The 12796-nt window shown below is 36.6% G+C and overlaps 1 protein-coding gene across 2 annotated transcripts; it reads right to left on the bottom strand.

Moving 5' to 3' along the window:
• Window positions 1–5424: 5424 nt before the first annotated feature.
• Window positions 5425–11813, bottom strand: LOC103980142 (mitogen-activated protein kinase 4). 2 transcript variants are annotated; one of them, XM_018825398.2, is made up of 3 exons: window positions 11408–11813; window positions 10485–10935; window positions 5425–6336 (listed from the first exon to the last, which is right to left on the bottom strand). In XM_018825398.2, the coding sequence occupies exons 2-3, from the start codon at window positions 10905–10907 to the stop codon at window positions 5659–5661; spliced, it is 1101 nt and encodes a 366-aa protein (XP_018680943.2). In that variant the 5' UTR covers window positions 10908–10935; window positions 11408–11813; the 3' UTR covers window positions 5425–5658. The 2 variants fall into 2 exon arrangements, with proteins under 2 accessions (XP_018680943.2, XP_009394700.2); XM_009396425.3 differs by having other exon boundaries at window positions 10485–10910; window positions 11408–11811.
• Between the last annotated feature and the right edge of the window lie 983 nt (window positions 11814–12796).

Here is a 12796-nt window from a genome sequence, read left to right as displayed (position 1 = left end):
ACAGGGTAGAAATGGAGTTTCAGACAATTAAAGGACTCCCATCCATATGCTTGCAATGCTTTAAACAGTGCTGCATACTGGATAATAGTTTTCTTTTAACCAGAAGGAGGACAAATCCTTCAATCAAATGATTGTTAATGTCCACTAAGACTCTTCCTCTCCCACAGTGCATCTTGGTAAAGGGGAAACAATATAGACAAATAGTGAGATTCCTCAGTTTTTACCAAAAGCTCCTTTTGCAGCAGGGAAAGCAAGTGGGCATCACATAAAGGCATCATAAAGCAACCTCTGGTATATTCTTTCTCCCCTAAAATATTCATTCAGAGACAGATCTTGGGTTGTCTTCCATTTCAGACCATAGAATTAATTACTCCCTGATACTGTTGACATTTTTAATGGTATGGTGATCATGAGTTGGAGGTTGGAATAATATCTCTGCCCTGTAGATTTAAGCCAATATAAGAGTAGCTATTTACTCTTTTGGTTAATTTACATCTTTGGTGCTTTGCAGTCATTCCCCACAGCTTCAAAACATAACAGGTATCACAATTGCACCTGCTTACACCACTAAAACTCTTACTTCTTAAAGATGTTCCAGTGATTATGTGGGATTCAAGAGGAGTAATTGGAAGGATGTTTGGCTTTCATAGCCCAGTATATGTGCCAAAAGCTACAACTGGAAGTTCAGAAACAGAATCAGACTAAATTTTAGCTCATGGTTGCTTTGCACATTGGCTTCAACTATTTGCAAGAGAAAAAGGACAGCAATATATGCATTCATTTAGTGCTTTGCAAAAGAAAACACAAAGCTGGGGACATAGAGTTAGTCACAGTAGTGTGGTGGGGGACTAACATGAAGGAAGACCTTTAACTTGGCTAAATAATACAAGATCTCAAGTTATAAGATAAAAAATATATAAATTATGACCTTACTTTTGATGGTATTAAACAAATGAAAGTTAATATGTTATTATCTCTATTTTATGAAGTAAATTATGTTGTAGCTCTAGCAAGATGAAAATTAGTAGTCCATTATTTTTTAGAAAACATATAGTACACCACCTATTACCATATGATCCTTTTCTATCAGTGAATTTGAGTAATTCATGTTGACCTTTTTTTTATCAGGACATTACATGCTGACTAATCTGTATTAGGATTGGATTATGTCTGAAAACCATCAGATACCACATCAGCTAGAAAAATAAAAGAAGTTTCAACTTTCATTGGATCCAGTTAAATGGCATTTCTTTGTATTTATGATCATAGATTTGGCAAGTTTGAGGCCTGAGTTGTGCATTAAGATTGATGGCTGCTCAATATCATGTTCATTGGCAGTGTCAGTGGTAGATCTACAATGTAATTTAGCATTCAGACTGAAGGGTTGAGTCTCCACTGTCACAAGAAAAAAAAAAAGGTGCTTGGACAACACTGCTAATATTAGTAAGCTCACATTTTTGGAGAAGCCAAATTAATGGAGACTGATCCTTTTAATCTTGTGCAGAACCTGTCAAAAGCTTGCATGTGCTGATGACATTGTTTTATTATCCATCTCAAAAAACCTCTCACATGTGGGGGTTCTGTATCCATATAAGTCTTTGGAATTTGCATGTAAGCTATCAATCTTTGCATTTCAAAGCATACTTTACAGGGTATTTTTCTTTTCCTTTCTGAAGCTCTATTTTCACAAGAGAGCTTGCATCATCTTCTAATTATAAGTTGATCATGATTTTTTCTTTTTTCACTGCAAACCATCTAAACTTGATGGTGTGAAGGTCAGGTGTTTCCAAGTTAAAAGATACCAGGGCTATGCCCCACAAGACAACCATGTGCTTGTGCCTCAGAGGCATGGGGATGCCCTGTTGCCAACTTGTATCACTTGGGATGAGGACAGGAGCTTCTTTGCATTCTATAATTCTTTGAAGCCTGGGTTTCTGCTTAGCATGTGGACAGCTGAGTGCAGTATATCATGGAAAATACTATCAGATGATCCTAATTATCAATTATACTGATAACTCAGAGGTGAAGTTTCCTTTTAATTTTATAAAACACAGTATTTTCAAGGACATCTTTTCATAAGACACTTCTTTGAATTGGTCATCATATACTAAGGAGCAAATACATCTGTGAGAACTGTAGCAACATTTTTTTTTTACTGAGATATGATTCTAACAGGCTTTATTTGTTCTTTTACTATAAGAAGATTGTTGTTTTCTTGTCAAGCAAGATGAAATGCTGCCTACAGATCCATGGCACTACTACTCTGTGACCTTTAAGAGCAAGAAATTTTATTGTGATGAACACAATAAATTTCTATTATGAACTTTCAAGAGTATGATTGTTACATAAAGGCATTAAAGACTATAAAAGACAAATAATTTCCTATCAAACTGTTGGTACTGAAGAATTCTTCTCAAGCATTGAGAAGACAGCTTTTGAAGAACTACTACTGTTATTATAAAAAGTATTTTCAAGGACACCTTTATAGTTGATATGACAATAAAAGCATCAATGGCAACAAAAGACAAACAATTTCCTATGAAATTGTTGATATTGAATAATAATTCTTCTCAAGCATTAAGAAGACAGCTCTTGATGTTTTATTATTAGTATTATTATTTGCAGCAACCTTGCACTAGTTTTGTCCTTGGTACTTGGTATTACAAAATCCTTCATTAAATTATCCTACATGAAGCAAAGCATACATCACCCACTAAAGGGAACAGCTAGGGAAGGGGATCTCATGAAAGATAGAATAAAAAAATTAATCATACACATGCCAACAAAATGCTCTTCTTATCTTTTTTTTTATGAAAAGTCAATCAAAACGTTGTAGATGGAAGTTGCAAATATAACAATCATTTAAGTTGTTTGACACTTGGGATGGTAAAGACATCATATGAGATCTTGACTAAGAAGATTGATACCAACCATATCAAGAGTAATGAGTTGCTGATGCTAGAGACCAAAGAGAAGGTTACTGTCTTTTTCTTAAGTACAGAGTAATATTAATTATTTAAGAATCATCACCTACCTATCTGTATGGAGATTTGGAACCTTAAGCTCATTTTACTCATTTCACATCTGAATTGTCCAACAAAATTGATCCTTTTCAACCTCAAACTAAGATGATGAACCCCAGAATGAGAAGTGATATGGAGATAGAATTAGCAAGTTCCATCTTTCCATAAGACTGGGAAAGAATGATTAGTAATCTTTTAGCAGGAGGTAATCTGAAAAAAATGGATAATTGGCTGCAGGAGGAAAATTGTGTTAGAGAGAGAGAGAGAGAGAGAGAGAGAGAGAGAGAGATGGTTAAGTTGATCATCAGATTCAAACCATTACAGTTTCAAGGATAGTCATCCAAGATCATCACCTAACAAAATTATTACAAAGACAAGCACATGATGCTCTGATCAAAGAACATGGTTCTCTTAGTGCCTACGCTTAAAGCAAAAGAACTGTTTTGGCAAATCATCACTGATGAAGGAAGATTGGTGAACCTTATTATTATCCATGAGAATATGTTCCATGTTCTTGGGAGTAACCTTGTCGGCAATGCCAGCTTTTCTGGTGCTTAATAACATATAATATGTCAGTCCTCCGAGAGATTCCAAATGTGCCTTTTAGACCCCTCTCATTCAGCACTAATATCTTCCTCCTTGGACCCCTCTCATTCACAAAATACTAATGACAGCTTATGACTCCATAGAATGTGAAATATAAAATTAAGAAATAAGATTTGGCAGACATAAAAATCACCATTTACTTGAACTTAATTGCTTGTTTGTTTGGTGGGTGTTCATTTCTAGTGATCATATGAAAAAAGACTGCACACAGATGATGAGCACCAGCTCAATGCACCTGCATCTCACAAGCATGGATCTTCTTTTATGTGGGTCATCCATTTGATGGTCTGCTATGATCAAAAAAATCTTGTTATTGCAAAGGAACTTAAAGGCTAAAGATGTGACCAATGGGATAATATCCTTTCCACTATTTCTGTCACAAGGAACAAGCCAGGAGAGAAAGATGAGGACAAGTTTCTCCTCTTTCACTGGTACCTATCTTTTACTTTTCACTTTCTAGGACATGTATGAATGAAAACTTCTCTTATTTAGACAATTAAGTATTCCTCTTTCCTACAAATTGTGGTATAATCCACAGCAAACTGGTATCTAATTGAAACTAGACTTTGCAGATTGGACAATTCCTAGCAACAATGGTGATGATCCGAATCCTTGAGAAGTTTGGCCACTTGTTCATTAAGGGCCAGAAGGAACAATTATGTAACATCATTCCTCACTTGACCTTTGTCACCTGAAAGGTTTGATGCCACACCTCAAAGAAGAAGGGCCTTCCAATCTCCTACCTCGCTAAATATCTTTTGTTAAAGGCATTGGGCAATGCCTTCTTTTACCTTTTATCAGCCACTACCATCTCCACCTCATCTTCCACTCCATTCCATGCAGTGACCATCATGTGCCCCATATTGCAAGAGCATGGGGCAGTGACAGCCACAGCTTTATCCTTTGCCCAACCCTACAAGAATCAACTCCCAAAGGAAGCTAAGCATGCATGCATGATATGTTCTGAAGCCACAGTGTTCCATTCACCTTTTCCAGGGAGAAAAGAAGAAGAGACCACAACCTTAGTGATGAAGGTTTTCTGAGGACATGTGAAGCAATGTAGCATATGATGGTTTGGAATCACCATTCTGATCATATCCTTGCTTTCAATGCCACAGAAAAGAAACAAAATCATAGATACTAACATTCATCCTTTTAATTTCCATTCATCATATACTCCATAATGAAAAGAGTGTCATTCAACTTAACTGTCTTTGCTCTTTAGACATGATGGCCTCATGAATCTAAGATTGTCTTTGCTCTTAGATTTCCAATTAGAGAGAACATCAAGCTTCACTTGGATGCTTAGGCATAGTACATCTTGAGAAATTAGTGACACCATTTAGAGAAAACTAACTAAACCAACAACTCCTTTAAATAGATTCAGGAACATAAATTTGAAGTCAATGATATACATTCCCTGTGCATAATTATTTAAGAAAAACTTATATAGATGGGTCTCTTGAGAAAGAAAGTAGTTACCTTCATGTTTATACCCACGAAACATCAACCAGCCTCTGAAGCCTCCAGTTGTAATCCTGCAAGTATTCCTAATAGACACTGAATAGAAAAAGATCAGCCAAAGGTGCCACAAATTAGATAACATTACCATCGGATTAAGTATTACCGATAGTAACACCAAGCTAAACCGAGTCATGCAAAATTGAGCCAAAGTATGAGATTGATTTAACTAGAGTATTATTCCTGCCACATAGGTCATCCAAAGTAAGTTCTGACCCAAACGTAGACACTTTGTATCTGCATATGTGCATCCAATGTGTACACAGAAAGATCATCAAGATTGGCAACCACAGCTACCAAGAAAGTCTCAATGCCTAACAAGGTCAAGTCATACAAGCATTAATATCATGAGCTACATCAAACTGCATAGACCTAACAGACAGTACATTAATATTTACACTGTTGAGCGTGTCTCATAACAAGAGAGCAGCCACAGCAAAATAATAGGAGGCCTTTATAAAATTTCAGAAAGCTTGGAGTCTTCTCTGAGATCAAGCACAAATTCTTATCAGTTAGCAGAAGCTTCTGGATGATAGAAAACCATCTCCTTCCAGATCATCTCCCTGATCATATCTTCTCCAAGATTTTCATCAATGTCAAGATCGATAGGAACCTCAGCCGGGGGGTTGGCACTGGGGTCATAAAGAGATGACATGTAAGGGTGCTCCAGTGCCTCAGTGACACTAATCCTCTTAGATGGATCAAATACAAGCATCTTCTGAAGTAAATCAATGGCTAAAGGATTGGCCTTTGGGTAAAGATGGGCAAGAGGGATGCCAGGAGTGTATGGCAGGTATTTGATATATTTGCGGGCCTTTGGGTTATCAATGAAGCCAATATCAGCATCACTCATGGTGCCAAGTACACTGATAATGAGCTTCAGCTGGTTAAGGCATTCCGTGCCTGGGAAGATGGGTTTTCGTCCAAGCAACTCAGCAAAGATGCATCCAACTGACCAAACATCTATGGAGGTACCATAATAGTCACAGCAGAGAAGTAGCTCAGGGGCCCGATACCAGCGGGTAACAACATACTCAGTCATGAACTGGCCCTTCCCACTACTTGTACGAGCCAGACCAAAATCACAAATCTTCAAATCACAATTAGCATTAACAAGAAGATTCCCAGGTTTCAGGTCTCTGTGGAGTATGTTTGCAGAGTGGATATACTTCAACCCACGTAGCAACTATAAACAAGTGAGACAGTTCAATTAAAAGACAACCATATCCATCATTTATAAAATAGAGAAAGTATGCAGGCTGCATATCAAATGCACTTCTATGTTGGCAAAAAAAGTTGAAACAGAAAAGAACTGATGCTCTCTTAATGGGAAAACGAATATTTTGTTGTCATCAAACATAAGACTGTATCTACCTGAATTTAGAACACATATTGTACCAAAAAATGAATCTACAGAATTAACAATACTGATAAGATGTTGAAAAGGGTAGCTGCCAGAAGCATCAAATCTAAATAATCTAAAACTCAAAACTGTCTATAAGTTTAAGTTATAGTCAATGAACATTTAAAGTCTTTCTTCAGCTTATCCAGTAATCAAGTCTGCAAGAGACAATACTTGATATTGCTCCTTTCTTCTTTTGTAAACAAAGTAGTTGCTTAGAACTCACAAGCATGTACTAAACTATAACTTGACAATTGTGCCTTCATTTTAGATTAATTAAAGAATTCCCAGCAAAGCTAGCTACATACCATGTTTTGCCAACTTTTACTTGATTATATTTTTCCGTAATTTATAAACACAAAAAAGAACTAGAAGAATGTTGTCCATCCATGATTTCCTAAATCTGGTATTTGACCTACTTCTCAATCACCATATTCTGACCTCCATTTCCATTACTACATCACTTAGTATAAAAAAATCCTGTTCATCTGGAAGTTAGACCAATCAAAAGGGTTTTATGATTTTATAAATCTCAAATTTCAGTAGCAGTGGTATCAAAGGGGAAAGTATTGACTGTAACAATACAAAAAACTAAAAAAAACACTAATCAAGCAATATTAATCATTTAATCTCATTAATGATCCTTTTGAAATTCCATAATGAAAAGTTACTCATTCCCTATATGATACATACCACCAATTCTATCAATAAATACATATACACACATATCAGGAACTGTCAAGTTGGCAAATATCTGCCTCAAATTGTCTGATCTTAGCCAATTCGAGATAATCTTATCTGCTGCATCAGCCAAGTCAAAATGTTCAATCAGGTCATTGATATCTTTAGCTGATCCTATAATAGAATCAGCTTAGTTTTTCAATCATGAAATAAATGAGACTCTAGCCACAAATGAAACAAATCGATAAAATTCTAGACCTAACCTTAATTGGAATGTATGAATGCAAGAACGATTGGACTTGTTGCAATATACTCAATGTTCTTTCTGGATCTCAAAGCTCAAACTATGTATATAAGTCTTGTGGGCATAAGGACAATAATGTTGTTAAGGCAGCTTGTTATGGTTCTTCTTCTCATCCTTCTTTTCTCTTCCTTCTTGTATATCTTCATTATCTTTTAGTTATTTCTTTTCCTTCACAGCTGTTTTATGCCTAAGGCCATAACATTACAGGTTCATGTGATAATTACAAGGTTCAAGGTAGTAATACCTAAATCTTCAGGTATAAGGTCTAATCTTTGTCCATAATAATTTTGATGATAACTAGAATCCAGAGTAGAGATAAGCAATCATCAGAATCCTAAAACATTTTATCATGAGTAACCTGTTACTTTGAATTGGCTTTAACTAGCCATAAATTCTTTATATGTACCATTGCACAAAAGAATTGACATTATAATTATATCAAGACTGTTGAACTCCAACGACTCTTAGTGTTCTCCAAGGCAACAATTTTGCTGTTTCAGTAAAACTTTAAATTAATGAGCATATATAGTGAGCATTTGTTTCTTAACTACTTTCTAGTTGTAGACACATTCATGTTAAATTTTGTTACTCAGACATAAATAACAAAGATACTTTTGCTGCTATAAGTTTGAGGTGATGTACTAAAAAAAGTACACAACAATGACTGTCAAAATTGAACAAAACATAAACAACTCAATAGCAACAAAAAATGCTTGATTGAGCTTATACATTCCTCTTTTTTGAACCTAAAATGTTGGAATTCATCAGTATTAACGAAAAATCTTGCTTATGTTTGAAATTCAGTAGTATCTCACTTAAGTAAAAGAGCAGTTTATGAAGTATATAAGAGGGATATTTATCAAGCTTGCACCAATAATTATAAAAGAGAATTTCTGTGCTGATTCTATACCATCATCAACTTGGATAGATTCCATAAATAGGTAGAACGTCATAAACAAGTATTGTTAGTTGTCACTTAAACTGTCTAATAAATCATCATTCGCTCTAGTATAAAAATTCCTATAGCAAGGCCATTATGATTTGAAGGGTATAGAAAATTTAACTATGACTAGGCATGGAACTTCAGAAAAAGTCAATAAAATTTTACCAAAAAATCTTTTAAATCACACGATCACGAGTCTAATTAAATAGGCAAAGGAAAAAAAAACATATAATGCTGCTAATGTTCAATGGCCAGAGCTAGCAAAATACAAAGAAAATATCCATTATCAAGATTTTTGAAGAATCAGTAATGTCACGAGACTCACGACTATTTGGGATTGGCTACATGAATTTTTTGTCATCATTGAGTTCATAGAAAACAATACGTTTAGTTAAATTAAGATCAACTAAATCATTATTTGTTGTTTCTAGTAGGTCTTCTTAGGTCTCTCTTCCTTTCCTCATTTTAGAATTGTAAGAAAAGAAAAATTTTCCAAGTCACCTCTAAAATGAAAATATTTCTTACCATCTTATTAACCTTCTTACAAGAACCAATAGCTATCATGGTCCCATCATCTCGGATAACACAACAATCATGATATCAATGCATAGCTTAGAATCACATTAAAGATTTCAATGCAAGGAAGAATGCTTAGTTCATGGTCTCTCTAGTAAATACATTCAGGCAACTTCTATAATCATGCCCAAATCCCCTTAAATCCAACCAGTAACATCCAGTTGTCTTGGGTTAATCGCCAGTAGATTAGTTTATGGTTCTACACCAAAGCTCCAACCAAACAACAATGAAGCATATATACATATACATTAGGAAAATTTAACTTGTATCCTTCAAAAGGTGGGTAATTGTGGAGTTATGCCACAAAATGTTGGAATTACTTGTACATCCCTCTAAAACTAAAAACTACCTGAATAACAACACGAAGGACTCTTTTAAACTCAGATTTCCGCTTCACGATAAAGTAAAATGCATAGGCACATTTAGTTCTTCAATACTCGAGACACAACACTAATATCAAAGCACCCAATTAATTGGTACAATATTTGTGGGACTAAAATATTATTAGGAGTTACAAGCAAGATTGGCTATACATGACTTAAATAACCTATAAAAGAGAATAATAAATAAATACGCCTAATTATCCCCCAAAACAGTCAAAACATCATGGAGTTGGATTTCAGGTAGTGTCGTCCTGGAAAGAAAGAAAATCAATCGGTCCATATCGATTCAAAGAAAGAAGCCAAGCCATAAGATATTAGCTTGTGATTAGTACTTCCGTAACTTTATCTCACAAAAATAAAAATAAAGACTCTCAAGGCAGTTCAAGAAAAAAGAAGAAAAGTAATAAACATGAAGCTTATGAATACTGAATAGTACCATACAGGTTTTATTGTTAGAAAAAAAAAAACCAAGACATAAAAGATCCAAATCAGAAGAGGTTGACTTATGCATAAAGAAGCAAATACAATTTTTTCTAATGACAAAGACAAACTATAAAAAATCAACTCGTTGATGAGGAGGCAATTTATGGATCCAAGTCATAGGAGATTGACTTATGCATAAAAAGCTAAGATATCAAGTCGAGACATAAGAGGTTGATTTCTGAGGAAGATGAACCATAAGAGCTTTCTCAAGAGGAAGCTAAGCATAAGTAACTGACATATGAATACGTGAGAAGACAAGACACTTTTAGTGGAGAAGAAGCCAAGAAACTTTTAGTATAGAAGAAGCCAAGACATAACACAACAGCTCATGAATAAAAAGCAAAGTCATCAAGCAATAAGAAATTGGCTTTATAATACTATCATGGTTGAGGGGAAAAAATCTAATGATTCTTTTTTAGTAAGAGGCTCAGGCATGAGAACCCAAACAATGAGAGGCTGGTTTAGGAATAAAAGCTATTGCCAACAAGCCAAGTCATGAGAGATTGGACAATAAATAGTGCACTTGATTCTTTTTTAGTAGTATGTATAATTTTACTTATACCTGAAAAAGAAAGTACTGACAGTGGTCATTGGAAAGTGCTTGTGACGATTTGATAATCTGATGCAGATCAGTATCCATAAGTTCATAAACAAGGTACACATCCCTAAATGTCCTCCTTTGGGCTGGCATCATAACATCCTTCAAAGCAACAACATTTTCATGTCGAATGTGCCGAAGAAGCTTCAGTTCACGCAAAGTTCTAAGCGCATCCACACGGTTACCAAAGACATTGTGAATTTTTTTTATAGCAACCTTTTCATTTGTCTCATGGTTGATTGATGAGCAGACAATCCCATATGCTCCTCTCCCAATGGGCTTGATGGGAACATACTTTGTGTCGATCTCAAACAAGGTTTGCCACATTGAGAAGTAGTGTTTTCCTTGATTTCCCACACCATTGGGAGGATCAACCAGCATAGCCATTTCCTATAAAGAAAAACAACAAACGAAACTGCAACATAAAGTTCAGCATTCGGAAAGTTTCTAAATTTACTAGAAGAAGATTAAGAAAGCAAATCTGATAGAAAACAAAAGCAAGGAAGGCCTTTTTTTTTTTTACATCAAGATCGTACATTTCCCAAAATAACAAGTTTAAGAAAACCTAGATGGGAGTTATCTAATAGAGCAAACTTTTGAATTGAATAGGACATCAGAGAATATGGCTTTCAAGGCAGCATCATCATTAAAGACCAATACAATTGTAACATTACTAGTTCAATGACCTTTCAAAGAATCTTCATTGATACCATAACATCCTGAAAATGAAACATATAGTTCAACAGGCTCACAAAACTTGAGACCGAAATGACAGAAGCCAAAGTAGGAAAAATGCAGGAAAAAACCAAGAATCAAAGATCCAAAATTCAGAATCGAATGATCAGGATTATATAATGAGATCTATCAGAAGCAGATACAACGGTTACCTCAGTCAAGGAAACTATTTCCGTGAACCTATAGATGATTGCAGAGAATTAACCAACTATTACACAAGGCTTCCACGCTTTCAGCACCAAAGATCTCAACTTTCCGGCTTTCCAACGTTCACTACCCAAGAACAGAGCTCTAAAACCCCAAATATCCCAAAAACCCAATCCGCAACATGCAGATCGATGCAATCCATCGGACGTACGACTCCAAAATCTCCATTTCTCCTGCCAATTTCGTCCAGCTCGCGAGACCCATGTCTCGGATCACAGCCTACACTGCTCCCATCTCCCAACCCGGATCGGACCGACCTCCTCACCGTTCCTACATCCAACCCACGAGAATCCCATGCCCTAAACTCCCAAATCGTCGGGCCTCAGATTAAGAGAAACGAGCGAGGGCGACTCGGGGGGGTTCCGAACGGGCCCATCGTGTCCCGCCTTGCTTACGTTAAACCGGCGGTATACGTTACCAGGAGCGGACCGTCGGTCTAGATTTGCAGTCGTATTTGCAGCGTCTCATCTTTACCGTCCGATCTTGGGAGTCCGAGCACAACGAAGGACCATGATCTTGACACGCTGTCATAACAACGACCCTTGTTTGTTTGCCACGTGCTCGTGTGAGGGGATGGATGGGGTTACCTGCATCGAATGGTGGATGGGGTTGGGGTCTACAGATCTGACGGCTAGGAAATTTTTATTATTGAGCTCATATAAGGTAGTATTTTTGGCTAAATAAATTTATTTTTTTTTTATAAATCTTATTAAATCTTTCAAGAGAAGCCATTTTTCCTTCACCGATCAATCCATATAATTAGATCACAGTCTTGGCTGAAAAGATGACGCCTTGGTGGACAAGTGGCACAGGGGAACAGGGAGTAGGTGCCCAGCTCGAACATGCGGCCGGTGGGCCAGGGAGGCGGGGATTCCTCGGACGACAGAGCAGGTGCATGATCCTCGAGGGTGAAGAAGAAGGCTTCGAGCTCATTGAGGTCGACGTTTTCGGGCGGGAGCCCCATGTCGCAGAGGAGGCATGCAGGTGCGCATGCATGCCGACATGGTCCTCCACGAGAGACTCGAGCGAAACCGGTGGTCGGCGAAGACCTTGCAAACCTTGAGAAAGAATAGTGTCGGACTCCCGACGTCTGCCACCGCCGGCGGAGGGTTCCCGTGTGATGAGATGGGCGTGTGTAGAAACTCCCCCATCATAATAACAATAATAATCCCCATAAATTGATTCCGAAGAAAGCAGTGAAAGAATCCATGGCGCTTCCGGCAGAGGATTTAATAAAGAATTCTAGTTATGGTTATTGATCAATAGAAATAAAGTTCAACTTATGGTAAATGATCTTGATGGGAGGACACTGTTAGGATTGCCATTTCTAACTG

This window comes from Musa acuminata, chromosome BXJ1-4, assembly GCF_036884655.1.
Source record: "Musa acuminata AAA Group cultivar baxijiao chromosome BXJ1-4, Cavendish_Baxijiao_AAA, whole genome shotgun sequence".
Lineage (NCBI taxonomy): Eukaryota > Viridiplantae > Streptophyta > Magnoliopsida > Zingiberales > Musaceae > Musa > Musa acuminata.
This window is presented reverse-complemented; position numbering and strand designations above follow the sequence as displayed.

Bases quoted from the DNA above. Each gene is read 5' to 3' on its own strand.
- LOC103980142 (XM_018825398.2), bottom strand. From the start codon at position 10,907: ATGGCTATGCTGGTTGATCCTCCCAATGGTGTGGGAAATCAAGGAAAA. The intron at 6,337-10,484 runs GTATAAGTAAAA...ACTTGTTTATAG, and splicing joins GTCAGTACTTTCTTTTTCAG to TTGCTACGTGGGTTGAAGTA.